Consider the following 21,561-nt stretch of genomic DNA (forward strand, 5'->3'; position numbering starts at 1 on the left):
AATTTTAAGTTTTGCAGCAGCTGTAATTTTATTCTTGTTGATTGTATTTTTCAGCACTATTAAATTTTAATAGCGCGTGTTTAAAAAACTAAAGGAAATTTAATGTGTGTGTAAGCAATTTCATCTAAATCACAGTAGTGGGTAGGTGTAGCCCTCCCTACGTTGATGGTATGACACGTTATATAGTAGCTTTTTAAAAGGCTCTCGTTCGTAGTAATTACATATTATCTAATAGATATTTATATTGAGTGTACCATAAGCTATTCACATTAATGTAAAAGAAAAAAAGACATCATTCACTATAACTCTCATTTGATAAATACAATTATTTGTATTTGTTTTTCTTATTGAATTTTAGATTAATCAAAATGTTAAATTAAAAACCTGTTAATTATATTTTTATAGACGAATAATGATTTCATAATTATAATTATCGTTATTAATAATACAATGATGATGATGATCATTGTCTGTTTCGATAATAGAGATATGGGCCTATAATAATACAAGGGACTTACTATAACACATGGAGATATTCTTAATGGATAAAGGGAGTAGTTCTTGATTAGAAGACAAATGTAATTTAGTTCCAGCCTTGACGTTGATTGCTGTAGTTATTTCTATATCAGATATAATGCTTGGTCAAGACAATAGCGTCATTTTCGTTTAATATGAAGAAAGCTTAATTGCTTTTGACCAAGGATTAAACGACGTTAACCTAGTATACACTGGAGCTTACGGTTATAATTGTGGTCAGCTATTGAAAATAAATGCATGCTTTTCTTTACCGTTGTTTAATAAGAAAGTGAATTATAAGCAAATATATAGAGAAAGAGATTTGAAAATTAAACTAAAATATAGCAATAACTGTTGTTAGTTGTAATTATACATATAAATAATTTAATATATGGTTTAACTTCCGTAAATAGCCTTTCTGTCCACTACTACTATTACAATTGTAATAATAATCAGTAGACATTGATCAGGCCTTATGGTTTTTTTCACTCCTGCCTATCGAATCCATGATCAGGTTTCAATTCCGGATGATAACCATCATGACGCTGATATCCTTGAGAAAAGCATGAACAATAATTATTACCATGGTGTTCTTTCGATTTGACTCGAAAAAGCAAAACATTGAAATCGACTCTTTCCGTAAAAAGCACGTTGACTTGTCAACTGTCAGTTGACGAAATGGGAGGAGGAGAAAGCTAATGGGTTATACGTGCGTGTGTTCTTGTTCCTCTGTCTGTGTGTACATGCTAATGTTGGTGTATACATATCTGTTTATCTAAATTCCTATAATAAAAATGGAAAAAGAGGAACAAGGTATAGTGGAATGGAAGGTTTTATGATACCTGTGGAGTATCTCCTTCTCCCATTATAATTGTTTTGTAGTTTCAAGGAGCTGGAACAGGTCACCAATCTGTAACGTCCATGTGAAGCGAGGTGATGAGAATGGCTCCTTAGCACATCACACGGTCAATGCAATGAATATAAATAGTACAATGCATATATGTGCCAGAGGGAAATAAGAGACACAACAGGGTAGAATGTTTAAGAGAAGATTTATTGATATTGGTAACGTGTGATTGTGTGTGCATCATATATACAGAATAACAGACAGGCCATCACAAGAACAAGATGTATGCATATGTGGGCATAATATGTATGTTAAGAACATATAAGGATGGCGATGAAGAAGAGACAGTGAAAGCGTCTATAGCCATCAAAGTGAGGAGTAAGTTTATAGGCACAAGAATGATAAATAACAGTTTGTAGTCAATTGTACACGATAGTTGTAATACTGTATCAAGTAGCGGCGATGAGGCAGAGCCGGTTATGGTACATGTCGTATGTGAAGTTGTGGCTGTGATGCTGCTGCCTGGGTTACTTGGTATAGGAGTTCTCGCAGGTTGTATATTCGCTGTTGATCTATGGTGAAGTAATTCATGAACAGTGGAGTGTTGTAACCAGGGCAAGTTGCTTGTTGAGGTGTGTACGTAGAGAGATGTTGGCGTTAGGATGAATGATGGTGACAGAGATGGAGGTCACCATATGATGTTGGACGAAGTTGGTGAGTCTCCCCGTGGCTGCTGTTGTGTTGTCGCTGGAACTGGCAGTGTCTTGTGTGGTCAATGGCTAGACCCTAAGGGTCTGGAACCGAAAGACATCGAGACAAGGAGAAGCTAGGGTTTTATAAGAAGTTGTAGGCTCAAAGCAGGGTAGAAAACACATGTTACCTTATTTGAAGGCTGCGATTGGTTGGGTTTTGGATGTCAACTGGTGAAATAAATACATTCTCCTGACTTTGTCTTTATATTCTATATACTTCTCGTGAAATAATCTTCACTGATTGGATTAACTGGATATCAACTGCTTAAGATTCTACATTACACTTCTCTGTGTTGGTTTGCTATGGGATTTGTAGCCTGGTCCACTGAAGGAGCTTTTTTTGTGATTACCTTCAGATTAGATAAATCCATATATTGTGCATTAAATATGAAATATATATATATATATATATATATATATATATATATATATATATATATATATATATAACATATATATATAATGTATGATATAATAGATTCATGACATGAAAAACAGGCAATAGTTAGCAACAGTAGGCATCTAGCTCTATAATAATGCATAATATATTCATGTAAGCCAATCTAAATATAGGCAAGATTAAACACTAACATTCAAATTAAACAACAAAGAAACACATAAATCTATGTACATTTGTATCGGTATTAATAGTAAACCTATATGTATGTATGTATGTATGTGTTTGTGTTGTGTAAATATACGAGGGTCCAGAGTTGTAGAAACATTCTTGAATAGTTGACTTCATATCTCTTCCTTACTCATATTTATTTTTGTAATTAAAAGGATCTTGAAAAATATTTTATTATTTACATGCAAGCGGCTGAGGACTCCACAGGCACATATACCCTTAATGTAGTTTTCAGAGAGATTCAGCATGACAAAGAATGCGACAAGGCCAGCCCTTTGAATTACAATTCTTGTTGGGGTAGAAGAGACAACATTCTACAAATCCTTTTGATTGAGGATACAATTCTATATTTCTATGGACATAGCTTAGTAGATGAGAATGTTGGTTAATGCAGCGCAATCATTTAGAGGTTCTGAGTTCAATCCCAGGCAAGGCACTAAGGTAATTCACAAAAAAATCAAATGAAGTAAAAAAAAATGTCATGAAATACAGAGAGTGAAATCAGAACAGCGTACTCCTGTAGATCAAATAAAGTGTTAGGTTTGAAACTCCAATTCAACATCTGAGTTCAACACCACAAGACATCTGAAGAAGGCTGGAGAGTATAACAGCTGAAATGTAGTGAAAATAACAATCAAGATAAGAACACCAGCCTGACTAGTATAAACATGATTTCTTCCATTAACCCTTTAGTATTTAAACTGACCAGACCTGGCTTCTTAAATCTACTCTACAATGTCATGCTAAAAATATACAATCACATCTTAGAAATCTCAAAGTCACAAGATAATATGTGATCAATAAGTATTGCATTTGGCAGAGGAATCTGAATCCTGAAAGGTTAAAAGAGAAGAGTTTTGTTGCTCAGTTTCAAAACTATTATAAGTCACTTGAATCTTCGCCATATGGTCTTTCAATCATCCTACACTAGATTTTATTGTGTGGGGAACCATGTTGGTGAAAATTCGCTTCAGCTGAATTATGTGGAAACATGTCACTGAATTAGAGGAGTAAGTCCATGTCAAAAATAACTTCTTGATAGCTTTTAGCAATTAAATATTCATTCATAATTTCAATACAGCCAAAATATCTCAACACATGGCTCCTCTAGTGACTGCAGATAGTACAAGGGAGATAATCCTTTCATAATATGAGGTGGGATTAGAAATATGAAATTGAAATTAAGGAATTATTAGAAAAAAAATGCATAGAATTTACATATTTAATTTTGTTTGTTTGGTTTTGTTTACATATGTTTATGATGTTCATAAAATTTCTAGTCAGTGTAATCATATATATATTTCTTTATTGCCCACAGGGATGGGGCTAAACAAAAGACAAACAAGGACAGAGAAAGGGATTAAGTTGATTACATCGACCCCAGTGCATAACTGGTACTTATTTAATCAACCCTGAAAGGATGAAAGGTAAAGTTGACCTCGGCGGAATTTGAACTCAGAACGTTCAATACCGCTAAGCATTTTGACCAGCATGCTAACGATTCTGCCAACCCACCATAGTCATATATATATATAATGCTGTTTCATTCTTTTCAAAAATTGTCAGCATGGGAGACTTAAAAAAAAATCCACAGCATAACCACGACAGGCTGCTTTATTATTATTGTTGAATACCCAGGTAACAAATCTTCCTCTGTCTCAGCTCCTTATGTATTTTGGCATTCATCATCATCATCATTATAATTTAATGTCCATTTTTCCATGTTTGTATGGGTCAGACAGAATTTGTTGAGGCAGATTTTCTACGGCTGGATGCCCTTCCTGTAGTCAACACCCACTTACTTCCCACACTCTTAACCACTACGCCATATGTCCATAGTGATTAAGAGCGCAGGCTACTAACCCCAAGATTCCAAGTTCGATTCCAAGCAGTGACCTGAATAATAATAACAATGATGATGATGATGATGATGATAACATTGTAAAATACCTTAGGAATGAGAACCCTGGTTCAAAATTTCCCCAAGACACCTGATGTAGGCTGGAGGGTATATCAGCCAAAACGTGTTAACAACAAACAAGATGAGGACAAATATCTGTCAAATGTAAATAATGTAGATAATGTAAATAATGTACATAATTCCCCATCTCTTAAATATAGAACTGCTGAAGGAAAGGTTTGCAGCAAAATGTAAAATGAAATTATAAGGACAAAGTTGCCAAATCTTGCTGGAGAAATTGTTAAAATCCATATTGGTATAGGTTTTGAATGAACTGTTTTCACCACTACAGATAAAACTGTGAATGATATTCATGCACAAGGCACTCTCCTTAAAAATAATCCAGCAACAAGAGCCAATGACACAGACTCTACCTATGAATCGCCCCTATCTAAAAAGAAACTTATAAGAAACAAGGATAACCCCAAGGACAAAGAAATAAGGACCCACATTCTGGTAGAAGCTATAGCCACTCATAATAAAAAGGAGTACTGGTGGAATGTCCCAGTGAAAACCTCAATAAAATATATGCACACCTGACCTGATATAATGATTTGGGATAGAGAAGAGAAATTGTGTACAGTTGTGGAAATTAGCTGTCCAGTGGATGTGTTAACATAAAGCTGAAGATCAGTGGAAAAGAGAATACCTATGCTAGACTATTGAGAAATCTACAGTTACCCTATCCAGATTACTAATTCAGGTTTATACTTGTAATTACTGAGGCACTGGGATATATAACACACTACCTAAATACCAATCTTGAGAAATTAGGCTTCTCAAAGCCAGAAAGGAGAAAGCTGATTCGAAGACTACAGATTCAGTCCATTGCTGGAACTGTAAAAATCTGTAAAACTTTCCAGAAGTTTATCATTAAATGTATATGAGCATGTCTGTATATGCAAGTATATGCATAAGATGACATACATGAAAACAAAACATGCAACTCTGCACATATACATACATACAAAAATACTCTGTTGTTGATGTTGAGATTCCAATGAAAGATCCTTGGATCGAGGTTAGAAGCTGACTCTTTCTCTATTGGCAAGAAATCTTGAAATAATATTGAATAGGTGCAGGAGTGGCTGTATGGTAAGTAGCTTGCTTACCAGCCACATGGTTCTGGGTTCAGTCACACTGCGTGGCACCTTGGGCAAGTGTCTTCTACTATAGCCTAGGGCTGACCAAAGCTGTGGATTTGGTAGACGGAAACTGAAAGAAGCCCATCGTTTATATGTATATATATATGTATATATATATGTGTGTGTGTTTGTCCCTCCAACATCGCTTGACAACCGATGCCGGTGTGTTTACGTCCCCGTTACTTAGTGGTTCGGCAAAAGAGACCGATAGAATAAGTACTAGGCTTCCAAAGATTAGGTCCTGGGATCGATTTGCTCAACTAAAGGCGGTGCTCCAGCATGGCCACAGTCAAAAGACTGAAACAAGTAAAAGAGTAATAATAATAACATACATACATACATAGGGATAGCTAGCTGGATGTATAGATGGCTTCACAGACTGTGTGGACCTGTTCGATTATGCCAAACTATACAACTTATGCCAGCATGGAACAAGGTTATGATGAGGATAATGATGATGCTGATATGTGTGTGTATGTTTATATATATATATATATATATATATATATATATATATATATACACACACACACACATACATACACATACCACTTTTACAAGGAAAAGGTCAACAATGATTTTTCTTGTACATTGAGTCATAATTCAGATAATCTTCTCCTTTGTAGAAGTCAACATAAAGAATTCCAAGCACACTATATATATATATATATATATATATATATATATATATATATATATATATATATATATATATATATATATATATATATAAAGTTTGATAGATAGATAGATAGACAGGTATGCATGCAAGCATACACACTTAACTCTTATATACTCTCAGATATACCTACATGTGTGTGTGTCTGTGTGTGTCTGTGTGCTTACGTGCATGTGGGTTCAGCAAGGGAGGTAAATAGGTATAACATATAATTTAGAAACTAACCAATCATTTTCTTCGTACGAAATGTGGCTGAATAGGTTTTTTTTCTATAGTAATACTTACCTTGGATTGTCGGCATGGACAACAATGGAAAGCGACTGAAGAAATTCTGGATTATTTACCAAAAATATAGTTAGTTGCTGTGATATATTTGGGCAGGTATTTCCTTATAGTCACTGTTTTCTTATTGCAAACTCATTTTACTTGTGCGATTTCATTTTTGTAAATTAATTCAAATTGGTCTGGGCTGGACATGATTTGATTACTAAGACCAACATGTTCGTTAATTTCTGATAATTCTGTTTTTATTTTTATATTTCTTCATGTTTATATCGGTATATCGAACCATATTTTCATTCGGTACGAAATCATAATATATTTGTTTAGTCTCTCTGCAAAAGAAAACAATTTGAATGATCAGATTTCTGCTATCTGTTTGAAAACAAATATTAAGTCCATATAAATATTAGCTGGACTCTCTTGCTATTGGCTTTTTTTTTTTTTTTTTTTTGTTAATTAACGCATCTGCATGCTACTGGGACTTAATCAGTTGTGAATAACAAATGGTTTGTTTTTCAATTGCCTTATTTTCGAATCCCCTTGTGGTGTTCCTTAGCAATATTCGTTCGATCGTCCAAATATTTTGATTTCTTCACTAAGTGAAAGTAGATAATGAGAAGTAAATATATACCAGTAGCTATTTTTAGTTAGAGGAGGGGGAATTCCCTTATCTACTTAAAGTGGTGGTGGTGGTAGTTAACAATAAATAAAAACAATGATTACTTGAGCGGGTTATGTATGAAACCTTTTGAGAGAATCGTTTTTGTTGAAATCCTAGTTAGCACTGATCGAGTAGGCTTATGATGGGAGGTGTTCCAGCCGTGACCATCCCGTTTTTTCATATCCAGGTCTACACAATCCAACGTGTCCTTCGTTTTATTAAAGACCGTAGGGATTTGATTCAAGGGAGATTTGGCTGTTATTTCTTGCAGGTTGAGTGACAACAGAGATGTTCCCTCATTGGCTCGCCCTTAAACGAGAATGGATACAAAGTCTCAGGATATATTGGGGAGAACGAATACAACGAAGTCTCGAATATATCGCATGAAATACAGGGGTCTTACATTCATACTTTATTTTTCCAAGGGCATTGATGAAGTGACAAATAAAATGAATTTCCATCTGGAAATCGAAACCGGGCCTCTGGCTCGGATCAGCGAGAAATTACTTACAAACCCGTGTTTTTGCATCAATGATTTTACACATAGGCAACAACTTTGAGATATTTAGAGAAAAAAATTGGTAATTTAATTGTTCGTGCCCATAAAAAATTCTTATTGCTTACCGATACCTGCATCTCCTATTATAATTCCATTACCATGTTGGATACTTTAGAGAAATATTTTAGCCTTTTGTGCGCTACTTCAGCCAACTACTCAGGTTGGACTCCCTAGTTGTCAGACGTTTGTGGGAGGGATCATACCAAGTCGTATTCCATGAGTCCACAGTTGTTTCCAGTTAAACAACAAAAACTGCCATTTCAACATTTTTTTTTTGCTTCTTTTAGCCATCTCTTAAACGCCGCTAAAAGTTATATATATATATATATATATATATATATATATACATGTGTATGTTGTGTGTTAGGGAAATAGAGAATCGAATAATAACAATATTCATTTTTCGAAAACTTCATGTAAAAAATAACAAGAGAAATGGTATTGATATTGAAAATGTATTAATTTTTTTCTGATATATATGTGTGTGTGTGTATACATATATTATATATATATGTATATTATGTGTGTATGTATATATATATATATATATATATATATATATATATATATATATATATATATATATATATATATAGAGAGAGAGAGAGAGAGAGAGAGAGAGAGAGAGAGAGAGAGACAGAGAGAGAGATAGATATATATATATATACAAGCTTTTACTTGCATTTCACTCTTAGATTGTGGCCATGCTGGGGCTTCCAAAGAAATGTAGAATTAAACAATATTAATACACACTGAAAAACAATAGCATTATCATACACACAAGCACGTATGTATGTATATGTGTATATATATATATATATATATATATATATATATATATATATATATATATATATATATATATATAATATGCCCACACTCATACATGATGGACTTCCATACAGTTTTCATCTACCAGCACCTTGGATGTTTTTTGCAGTATTTCCAGGCCAGCCAGCATCTTTTTACTAAATTGATACAGGGAAACTACATTTATGTTTGTTTTATGTCCATTTTTTCCTTGTTAGCATGCACTTGTGGAATATATTATTGAGGCATTGTTTTACAGCTGGATGCCCTTTCTGTTGCTAACTCTTAACTTTCTTTCCAGTAATGAATCTCGTTTCACATATCTTTGAAGGCATGAAGCAAGTAGATAATTTGTCGACAGAAATTTTAATACCGCTAGTAACTCCTGACTTTCTTAGGATGCAAATGTAAACAAACAGACTGATACATGCACACCCACAGGCGTATACATACATACATACACACACACACTAGATTTTTTTATTAATGGATATAGGTCATTCAAATTGCCTATATTTGTAGAGTAACATCCTATTCTTCATCACAGGCAAATAATGGGTTCCAAACAGAAGCAACATGCTGTCACTGAGTTCTTGATAAAGGAAGGGTACAGGCTGTCTGGCAGTTACAGAAGGCTACAAGTTGTTTATGGAGGTGACACCATTGACAAGAGAAATGTGCATAAATCTTTGAAGAAATTTAAAGGAGGGGAAAACAGCTTTGAAGAAAAATCATGCTTTGGGAGCCTATCAATTACAATCACTGGCACAAATTGCCAGCTAGTGGACAAACCCATTCACATAGACTTGTTACACAACTGGACTGTTATCACAATGCATCACAGAAAATAGTGGAAAACTTTGGGCACTGGAAAATGAGTGTAAAGAGGGAACGTGGTTTGAAAGAGAGAAGGGTAGAATTCCTTTTAATCTACTGCAAGCATTTGAAGCCAATGAAAACCTGGGGGGGGGGGTTCCAATCTGGTGATGGGATAAAACATGAACATTGTCTTTATGATCCAGAAACAAAGGCCCAGTCCAAAGAATGGCATCACAACTTTTCTCCAAAGTCTAAGAAGTTCAAGAGGCTATGATCACCACAGAAAATTGTGATGATTCTTTTCTTTAATGATTTTCTGAGACACAGCTATACCATGAACAACAAACAACACATTGAGATAGTAAAACAAGCTTAGAGAAGGTATTAGGAGGCAGAGACTGAATAACAATATAGTAACAATCCACATTAACCCTTTTGTTACCATATATGTGTTGAAATACGCTATCTTCGTTTCAATTAATTTTGAAAATAATGACAGATTTAGTAAAATAACAGTCATTACTTAGCTGGTGTCATCATCGTCACCATCATCATCAGTTTCATTATAAGGTACAACCCATTTACTATGCTGGCATGGGTTTGACAGGAGCTGGCCAGCTGAAGATTTGCCCAGGTTCCATGTCTGATTTGGTGTGGTCTCTACAGCTGGATGCCCTTCCTAATGCCAACCACTTCACAGTGTGTAGTGGGTGCCTTTATGCAGCACTGGCATGGCTGTGTTTACATGGCACTGGTACAAGTGCATTTTATTTGGCACCAGCACCGGCACCCATGAGCCCGCAAGATTAAGGATGCAAGGACAACCACATTTTTACTTGGCTTGGCATGTTTTCTCAAGTACAGTGAACTGCCAGGAGTCTCAGTCACCTGTCATCCCCTCTGTGAATCCCAACATCTGTAGATCCTTTCTCACCACTTCGTCCCACAAAATATAAATTAAGATGCAATTTTTGCTGGAAGATTTTAATTTAGATCACTTTAAAACAGGAAGTTTGTATCATAGAACCAAGGCCAGTTTCAGGCGGGTTGGTATCAAAAAGAGTGGAGGCGCAATGGCCCAGTGGTTAGGGCAGCGGACTCGCGGTCATAGGATCGCGGTTTCAATTCTCAGACCGGGCGTTGTGAGTGTTTATTGAGCAAAAACACCTAAAGCTCCACGAGGCTCTGGCAGAGAATGGTGGCGAACCCTGCTGTACTCTTTCACCACAACTTTCTCTCACTCTTTCTTCCTGTTTCTGTTGTGCCTGTAATTCAAAGGGTCAGCCTTGTTACACTGTGTCACGCTGAATATCCCCAAGAACTATGTTAAGGGTACACGTGTCTGTGGAGTGCTCAGCCACTTGCATGTTAATTTCACGAGCAGGCTGTTCCGTTGATCGGATCAACTGGAACCCTCGACGTCGTAAGCGACAGAGTGCCAACAACAGGTATCAAAAGGATTAACCATGATAATACATAATCAATCACACATATGTGTGGCCACAAATCAGGCTATTGGCAAATTGGGCTTGGCAAACAGTGGAGTGTCTGCCATCCACTGTACAACCTGGATCTGGCACTCTCCAACTTCTCAACTTCTACCTGTTCAGTCCAGTGAAGAACAGTTTTCAGGGACAATGGTTTAATGACATGGATGATGTCAAAATGGCTGCGAAGTGTGTAACCACCTGAACCTTTTTCAAAGAGAATTTGAGAATTAAATTCAACTTTGCTAAAAATTTATCGCTTGTGATGAAGACTATATTGCATTGTACCTTTGTATGGAGAGAGAGTTTCTCTACCAATATATGCACTTTGAATAACCTATGTCACTTAATGAAGAAGTTATGCTAACTTTCGCATTAATTTTACTATTATACTATGTATGTATGGATGGATGGATGGATGCATGCATGTATATCATCATCATCATCATTCAACATCCGTTTTTCATGCTGGCATAGGCTGAATGATTTCTATGGTTGGGTGCCCTTCCTAATGCCAACCACTCCACAATGTTCTGGGTGCTTTTTGTGACACTAGCACCACCCATACACACACACACACACATTCTCTCTTTTATATATAAATTGATATAAACACAAGCACTAATGTTTGTGTGTGTGTGTGAATTTTTTTATTCTTTTATTTATTTCAGTAATTTGACTGCAGCCACACAAAAATATGTGTGTGATAACTGAAAGAAGCTCATTATATACGTATGTGTGCATGTGAGATGATGTGATGGGTTTCTTTCAATTACCATCTTCCAAATCCATTCACAAGATTTTGGTTGGCCCAGAACTAGAGTAACATATGCCATTTAATAAGCAGAAACCATGTAGTTTGGAAGCAAACTTCTTAACCTCACAGCAGGCCAGTCGTCATTTAACGTCCGCTTTCCATGCTAGCATGGGTTGGACGATTTGACTGAGGACTGGTGAAACCAGATGGCTACACCAGGCTCCAATCTGATACATATATATATGTGTGTGTGTGTGTGTGTATATATATATATACACACATATATATACACATATATATATACATACATATGTATATATATATATATATATATATATATATATATATATATGCATATATGTACATATATGTGTGTATATATATATATATATATATATATATATATATATATATATATATATATGTATATATATATATATATATGTACACACACATATATGCATATACATACATACATACATAAAGAGAAATGTAAAGTATCCTGTCAGTTATCTTTCAATTATCATTTTTTTTCTTTACTATTCGATTTACCATTATTGGTAGTTTACACAAAATCCTATCGATTTCCTATTGATTCCTCTTGGAATTGTCTCAGTACTTTCTAAATTTATGCTAGCAGAATGTTGTGCAGTAGAAAAAAAAATATATATTTAATTGTTTCTATATATTCATCTCCTGCACGACAACCCCCGTCCACCACTACTGTCTCACGTCTCCAATCATTCTTTTGAATTCAGAACTCGTGTATATGTGTGTATAAAATATGTATGTGTGTGTGTATGTATACATATATATGTATATATACACTCACATATGCACACATGTATACATCAACACATTTGTGTTTGTATGTACATATGAAATACTTTATTCATATATTTATCTGATGGTGTGTGTGTACGTGTGTCAATCGATAATGATGTGAGGTTGTGTCAGTACAGTGCACAGTCCCTTCTTCCATCCAAACATAATACTATCTCGCTGGACAGATTACTTGATAGAAAGATTTGAAGGAATGGATAGAGAGAGAGAAAAAAACGCAGCTCTAACGAGAGAGAGTGAGAGAGAATTGGCATCAGGTGCGACAACACAGAGATATAGATAGTGGTCGTTTGAATAATTAATCATGCTTCTAATAAGACAACCTCTTAAACTCTTGTTTCTGCACCATCTTCCATTAGAAATTATTCCGTCTTTTACTGGATATTATAAACTTGAAGAGATATTTTGCTGTGTATTTTTGTGTTTTTGAGTTGCTTTTTCTTCCGATTTTTTTTTCGGTTTGTTGTTTTCTTTTGAAAACTTCAGTAAAGAAGTTTCTTAATATTTTTTAGCAAGAACTTTTTTTTCGAAAGTGTTGATTACACCCACCACCTCCTTTTAGACAATAGAAATTGAAATAAATATACCAAGTTTAAAAAACCGTCAATGGTTCTGAATTTAATTTATAGAGATAAAAAGAATTTTATCTTTTTTCTTTCGTGTCGGATTTATTATTTCTTGTCGTATCTCGTATTTTGTGGACAATTAAGTTTTGATATTGTTTTATATTTTATGGAAAATTGATTTAATTTTTTTTTCGAATAAAAATGGGGAGAATCAATAAAAAATAGTAATAAAATCGCAATAAAACGATGATTAAAAAAAAAGCAATTTTCCCGCCTCTGTACTTGTTAACCTTTTCTTCTTCAGTTTGCCAACACTCGAATTCTGGCGTGTTAAGTAGCTAGATGTAACTACGATAGATCACGATCCTATTTGAGGTCGTTAAGAATTTATCTGGGGTTCGTCATGCCGCCCATATTTTAATAATGGTGGCAACAGAACCTTCGTCTTAGACATAGTCGTTATTATGATCAATATTTTGTAATTTTTCGTTCAATAATTTGTCACAAAGAAGGTCTTGTATATATGCAAGTAATGTCATATTAACTTCTGAAGAACTGAAAAAAGATTCATCAGAAATACATAATCGGGAATATTTTTGATTGAAGATAATTTTTTTTGTTAGGGTGATGTTACTAATGAATATTTCAATCACATTGATAATCAATATTATTAGTAGCTTGGCTTTTGAATGTTTTGACTAAATTCGACACCAATTAAAAGTTGTTTTTAATTGCAAACTGCTGTATCATATTGTGGTGTTAATTCATTTCTTGTGAGCATGATAATTTTAGTTGGTGTTACTTTGAAATGGGGTTCCTCTGAAGGATGTCTGGAGTAATGTAACATGATGTGGAACTCAGAGATCAGGGAGTCTCTCTAGCTCGAACTGCAACTTCTCCGCATTGAGATATCATAATGCCAGTACTAATGGACATGTGAGTAACATGTTGCAGGAAAGAATCACAAGATAGATTCTTCAAGAAGACACTTGCCCAAGGTGCCATAGTCTCAGTTGGTGAAGGCACATGGATTACTGGTTAGGACGCAGCACTCATGATCATGAAATTGTGGTTTTGATTCAAAGACCAGGCGATGCATTGTGTTCTTGAGCAAAACCCTTCATTTCACATTGCTTCAGTTCGCTCACTTGGCTAAAGTGAGTAATCTGGCATCCCATTCAATGCAGAATGTATGCTGCACCATGGAAACCACCAGTTCTATGAGTCTATACAACTGATGAAGGATCTTTATCATATCTGATCTTGTAGTCTCAGTTGATCACGCCTGGGAATCTAGCTAGAAACTATAATGACAGTTGCTTCTGATATGACCTTATGGAGAAGGTGCCTGAGGACTCTATCGCCACAATCCTCCCAGGAATAGTGGGCAGAAGATAATACATGATTAACTCTAAACAACGTGAATAAATAAGCAGTACATTAGACAGAGTAACTTGAATGTTAAAGGGTTAAATATCAGAAGATAAACTGCAATATGCAAGCAGTAGATAAAACCCATATTTAAATCAATTGAACTTTAATTTAAAAGCAAAGTTTTAATTATCATACCTTCTATTTTGGACAGAGTTTACGCATGTAGACAAAAACCCTATTTAGACTCCATGTGTTTTATCCTTAGCATAGAAAAATTAATACCTTCCCCTTCTACACTAATCTCAGTGAGGTAGCATGGGTTTTGGTTGCCCTCAGTAGTAGCCAAATTGGTTGCCTCCTGCCTACTTAAATGTAACATACCTTCTACTATGGCAAACACACATATATAAAGTGGCTACCCTGTGCAGTCAGCACACTCTATGCCATACCATTGATTAATCTGATGGTTCATTAAAGTATACGAATGGTTCTGCATTAAAATAGTTAATGGTTTGTCCTGTCATGTAATTAATTTAACTCACATGTAATCAACTTAACACACGTTTTTGTATAAAATCATAAATAATTTTGAAATCACTTTTTCTTTTCAGACGAGAAAACTGATTTGAATTTCAAGGGGAAGATTAAAATTAAAAATGGATGACAATACAAAAGTAATGTTGAAGCTGGCTACTTTCTTAGCTCAGCAGAACAACTCTCGGGTCAACAATACAGGAAACCAAAATCCTCTTACTGAATTGGCTACCCAACTATTGATGAATAGCACTAGTGAAACCCTTGCCATACCAACATCTCTGCAATCTCACCCAGCAAAACAACTGCCGTCTCATCAACCAGACAACAGCACCTCTAGCATGTTTCAAACACAAGCTGCACCAGTGCCTATCTCTCAGAACACTTCATCAAATCACATGAATAATACTTACAGTGTAAATGCTTCATCACTTCAAGGGAACATCACAAATACAAAGAGTTCAGTTCCTAGGGCTAATGAGATGATGTCACTGAACAATACTTCAAACAAAGACATGATTCCAGTAGCATCCCCAATCAACAGAGATTCTTTTAATGTAATGTCCCCTGTTATGGATCAAGAAAACTTCTCTCCTATTAACAGAGACAATTTCCCCATCAGCAGGGATACATTTAACGTGACAACTGCCAACTCTTATCCTATCAACTCACCTATGAATCATGACACATTCACCACAGCTTCTTCTGTCAACCGAGATTCCTTTACAATGTCATCTGCAGTCAACAGGGACTCCTATCCTGCAACATCATCTGGAAATTCACTGTCATCATCCCCAGCGACTAACCGGGAAATGTTAACTGTAATGCCGCCAGTAAATAGAGACACATTTTCTGCTGCTTCTCCTGTCAACCGAGAAACATATCCCAATAATCCTGCTATGAATAGAGACACCTTTAATGTCAACCGAGACAACATGAGTGGGAATTGTCCTGAGACAAGAGATTCATTTTCTTCAGATTGCTCTGCTACTAGAGTCTCCTTTAGTATAACATCACCAAGAAATCGAGAAAATTACACAAATACTCCAGTTATTGGTCGAGACTCGTATTCTGTAACCTCCCCAGTTAATAGTGACTCTTATGGATCTGGGATGCCAACAAGCCATGAGTCTTACCCAGTCAGTTCTCCTTCTAACCGAATTTCTGAAGATTCTGCTATGAACTCTTTGAATATGATGCGAGGAGATATCTCCAGAAATACAGCTTTAACAAGAGTTCCTGATGAGATGAATATGAACCAAATGGAGGATATGGTTGTCACTGGTGGGAGTAGTAACGGTAGTAGTATTAACAGCGGTTTGGGCTCAATCAACAGTTCAATGTCATGCAACATGTCTTCCATGAATTCTTCTTCCAATGAAGTGCATATAAACTCTTCAAATAATTGTGCCTATTACAAGCGACCTATACAAGGAGAAAAGGGACGATCGTATCCTCAGCCAGTCATACTTCGATCGCGACCTCGTCCTGTTAAGGAGAGGTCTAAAAGAGGTCCCAAAGAGAAGGATTATTTCCGAACTGCTTTCTTTTGTCTACCAAATGTGACAGCTCGACTACCACGCTTTACGTCCTCTGATCCTCGTGAGCAAGACCTTGTCCTTGATTATCAGAAACAAGGTTATGGTAAGAAATGTTTTTCTTTCATATTCTTTTAATTAATGCATCCTCCCCTCTCAAAAAATTCCTTGTCTTGCAAGTTACTTGGTGACCCTGCCAGTGCTGGTGCCAAATAAAAAGCATCCAGTCCAGAGTGTGAAGTGGTTGGCATTCGGAAGGGCATCTGGATGTAAAATCCATGCCAAAACAGATACAGTAGCTGAGGGTAGTTTTTCTAGTTTGGTGTAGTCTCCTACCTGTAGCATGGAAAATGAATGTTGTTGTTGTTGTTGATGATGATGATGGTGATGGTGATCACTTGATCTAAATTAATTTTTCCTTTCACAGGTTTTCCAGCAAAAGACTACTTTGAAGGCAAACCTCAGAAGACTTATATTCGTCTCAGTCATGATGAAGAAAGTTTCCGTTGCTTTCTGTTAAGTATTTATCCGAAACTTGAGGGAAAGTATTATGAACTTTATAGAATTGATCGGCAGAGAAATTTGGTTCGCATTGAAGCTAAGACCCCCCGTGGTATCAAGAATGCTAAATACCAAGGAACGATCATCATTTTGCCCTACGTAAGTCTGCAAAGTCAAACTATTTGTATTTGTATTTCATTTAACAGCATTAATACACTGGAGAAAGGTATGAACATCATGCAGTCTCTTTATGAAAGTGTTTTATTCTTCTCCATGTTTCAGTCATTTGAGTGTGGCCATGCTGGAGCACCACGTTGAAGGGTTTTAGTCGAACGAATCAACCCTCAGGACTTATTTCTTAAGCCTAGTTACTTATTCTATTGGTCTTTATTTGCCAAACCACTAAGCAATTTAATCTTTTTTTATAAACTAAATTATAAATTAAACTTTCTTACTCTTTAATTTAATTTCTTCTTTTGTGTTTTTCTTTTAATTTTTTTTATTTAGCCTGAAGCTTCAAATCCACCATCAGCTATTGTGCACAACCCAAGTAGTATTGGAGACTTACCTGTCCAGCTATGCAATGATTCCATGGAAAATATTAATGAAAACAATGAATGTGAAGAAGAAAACATGATACCATCACCAAGTGTCTGTGGTTCCACGCCCCAGCAATCTCCTTTCATGCCACCAAACCATGAAGTAGCTACATATGATCATAAGGTAACTATCCTTAATATAAATTATCATTGATTGAATTGGCAGAATTGATTAAGTGTCAGATTGAGTTAGTAATATCCATTTACACTGTAAGTTGAAATCTCATCATGTTTGTCTTGCATTTCAACCTTGCAGAGCTTTTATCCTGTTAGTCCTCAATACCTAATCTTGTGGTGCTACTAACAGACTTTCTGTCTCCCTTTTCAGCCTTCCTTTCTGCAACCATGACTAAATGTCTCACTATTACTATTTTCTACAATTATGTTTGAAAATCTGCTAAAGTTGGCTTTGCTTTTCATCCTTTCAAGATACAATAAGTACTGGTTGAGTGCTGGGGTTGACGTAAACAACTAACTAGTGCCTTCTCTGCAAATTACAGTCCTTGTGCCTATCATAGAAAGGACTACTACTACTACTACTAATAATAATAATAATAATAATAATAATAATAAATAAAAAATAATAATAATCAGGCATAGGACCTGAAATTAGGGGGAGAGGGTAGTTGATTACATTGACCCCAGTACTCAACTGGTACTTAATTTATCGACCGCTGAAAGGATGAAAGGCAAAGTCAACCTCAGCGGAATACTACTACTACTACTACTAATAATAATAATAATAATAATAATAATTTCTACAACAAATACTAAATGAAATAAGATAGCAAAATGGCAGCAAGTTTGAAGTCTGCTATTCCAAGAATACACAAGAAACAACAGAATCAACTGTATCCTGCTACTCCTATTAATTTGTGGCTCCCTGTCACATTATTAAGCAGAAAGAAAATCATGCCAAACTAAATATCTTGATAGTATTTAATTTTGTACATCTACATTCTGAGTTCAAATCCTGCCATGTCAACTTTGTATTTGGGTTCATTCAATTAGTTATACTCCTCTACAAATTTATGGCTCTAAGTCAGTAACAGGAGTAGAGAGGAAGAGATGAATAAAGTATTAATTTATTCCATGTTTTCTACTTCAAAGGAATCCTACGAGTTATCACCTCCATCTCCAGAACGTGATATTAAACCATTTCAAAGATTTGATTCTGGTATGTATCTGTTAATCATCCTGACACCTTTTTTTTTGCCACTTTTGAAGACGATGAATTTCAGAATATCACATTATCTTTTTGAGAATTAGTCCTAAGCAGTACTTATCCTATCAATCTCTTTTGACAAACTAAGCTACTAGGACATAAACAAACCAACACCAGTTGTCAAGTGGTTGTGGGGAAAGACACACCGTTGGATGTCATTCATATATGTATATGACACACATCATCATCGTTGTTAATGTTCATATTCCATACTGGCATGGGTTGGATGGTTTGACAGGAGTTCACAAGCTGCTGCAGAGCTGCACCAGGCTCCAGTTGTCTGTTTTGGTGCCACATAAAAAGCCCCATGTTGATGTCACATCTAAAGCACCCATGCTGGTGCCATATATAAAGAACTGGTTCTAGTTCCTCATAAAAAGCACCCAGTACACTTTGTAAAGTGGGTTGGCATTAGGAAAGGCATCCAGCTGTAGAAACCATGCCAAGACACACTCATATACTCATATATATATATATATATATATATATATATTCAGTGGGCTTCAACATAGTTTCTGCCAGCCAAATTCACTCACAAGGTTATAGTAGAAGACACTTGTTCAAGGTACCAGGCACTGGGACTGAACCTGAAACCACCCAGTCAGAAAGCAAGCTTCTTAACCACACAGCATACCTTTAAATTTTTTTTTTTTATATCTTGGTTGTTATTGTCAGGCTTTTGCTTTATACTCTTGCACTAGTTCCATTTATTTTCCATTCTCTGATTGATTTAATATTTAGATGTTCCATTTGTATCTAATATCAAATTTTAATTTCTCTTATTTTCTTTTTGCACAGAAAATTCTGAATTATTTCAAAGAATTTCCCTCATAAAGCAAACTCTTTCTGAAACGAGAAACTTGAAGATGGATAAAAGATCTATTGTTGGAAATCTGTTGGAGTTGTATCGTGCTGAGCATACCATCTGTAACTATGACATCCGAGTCACATTTAATAATGACCCCAATCTCACTTTATCGAATGATCCATCATTTCAAACCCGTCACATGTTCTGCATATTCTGGAAGAAAATTTTCAACAATAATTTTGTCGGAAATGAAGAATACTATCCAGTCATAAGTCCCGAGGCTGAAGACGATATGTTTGAAATTCTCGGCCGCATTCTCGCTCATGGATTAATATTATGTAACTATTGGCCTATCCAGTTTGCTGTAGCATCAGCCACCTACATGCTCTGTCAAGGCTGCTCTGATGAGCTCATTTTGAAATCATTCACCAATTGCCTCAGTGGATTTGATCAGAGGATTGTCATGTCAGCCCTAAAGGAATCTCGTTCCCAAATTGGAGAACCAACTTTCTCTTCCACTCTAGAAACCAATTTATCAGCATTTCTATGGACTAACGGTTGTCAAATAGACCGACCTGGTCAGCTTCCTGGTATTTTGTTAAGCATAGCCAGAAGTTTTCTTATATACCAACCATACTGGGCACTTGTGAAGCTGAAGAAAGGAATGGAACACTGCAGCAATAAAGTATTCAAAGATTGTTCTGAAAGTGATGTTGAAAACTTATACAAAACATTAACACCTGAAGCATCTCAAATTTGCAAATTAATCAAGTATGAGTTTAGTCAAGAAGAATCTCACCTGGAAATTGAGAAAACATTACAGACTTACTTAGAAAAATTACTTTGGGAAATGTCATTAGTTGAACTTGCAAACTTGTTACAATTGTGGACTGGTGTGAACTGCTTGTCACAACAAACATTGTTTGTGAAATTTGTGAACACTTCAGATCAGTTACTGTTTCAGAATTATAAATCTCTGCTTCGGATCCCTCGCAAAATACAGACATTTAAAGAATTTACAGATTCCATTCAATTACTTCTGGATGGAACATGATAAATTCTGTTTGAATGAGGGAGAAAAAGATTACCTATTCATTTATATACATACACACATACATATACATATATATATATATATACACATGTTTATTTTCTCCTTTCATAGATTTTTCTTTATTAGAAATGAAGATAAATCTCAGCTATTTTTGTTGTCTTCTTTTATTTAAAAAAGGTTGGTCTGATTGTTGTTATCAATATGAAAGTTGCCAGATGTAAACCGATAATTTAAATTACAATTATTTTTGAATTGTAACCTTTCAAATTCCCTTTGAATAATTCAAAAGGAAAGAGGTCCGTAAACTAGTTCCACACTAAGACATCAACTGAAAATGCATGTACTCCATCTACCACATTCACTATGACCTTATATGTATAAACCATTATCACCACCATCATCATCATCATCATATATAAAACAGTAATAATCTGCAAAGAAACATTAGGTTGTCTCAAAATGCTTAAGGAACCAGCAACAGATTGGATGCTTTATAGGATCTAGTTTGGTACCCATCAAAGCTCAAATCGTTCCTTCCATCTATACTTAATAAAACAACCAATCAGTATTTATGTACTTCTTACTCACAAAGTCCTTATGCTTAATCAGAGGAGATC

General features: G+C 35.4%; 2 protein-coding genes across 7 annotated transcripts in view; one reads left to right on the top strand and one right to left on the bottom strand.

The window, feature by feature from the left end:
- Positions 1 to 7,405, bottom strand: part of LOC106878111 (uncharacterized) — a 32,270-nt gene extending 24,865 nt beyond the window's left edge. Inside the window, exon 1 of one of the 5 annotated variants that reach the window (XM_052974893.2) lies at positions 6,813 to 7,405. The gene's annotated coding sequence lies outside the window, so the exon portion shown is untranslated. Of the gene's footprint in view, positions 1 to 518; positions 1,195 to 1,358; positions 1,541 to 6,812 lie in introns of those variants that run through there. The other 4 variants (XM_089337647.1, XM_014927221.3, XM_052974894.2 and 1 more) reach the window with 4 other exon arrangements.
- On the top strand, positions 6,804 to 21,092 carry LOC106878106 (uncharacterized). Of its 2 annotated transcripts, none has more exons than XM_014927217.3 (6): positions 6,804 to 6,908; positions 15,297 to 16,863; positions 17,185 to 17,417; positions 17,766 to 17,981; positions 18,968 to 19,034; positions 19,881 to 21,092. In XM_014927217.3, the coding sequence occupies exons 2-6, from the start codon at positions 15,342 to 15,344 to the stop codon at positions 20,942 to 20,944; spliced, it is 3,102 nt and encodes a 1,033-aa protein (XP_014782703.1). In that variant the 5' UTR covers positions 6,804 to 6,908; positions 15,297 to 15,341; the 3' UTR covers positions 20,945 to 21,092. The 2 variants fall into 2 exon arrangements, with proteins under 2 accessions (XP_014782703.1, XP_014782704.1); XM_014927218.3 differs by having other exon boundaries at positions 6,804 to 6,904.
- The last annotated feature ends 469 nt before the right edge of the window (positions 21,093 to 21,561 follow it).

The sequence above is a fragment of the Octopus bimaculoides genome, chromosome 19 (genome assembly GCF_046866305.1).
Source record: "Octopus bimaculoides isolate indiv1 chromosome 19, ASM4686630v1, whole genome shotgun sequence".
Lineage (NCBI taxonomy): Eukaryota > Metazoa > Mollusca > Cephalopoda > Octopoda > Octopodidae > Octopus > Octopus bimaculoides.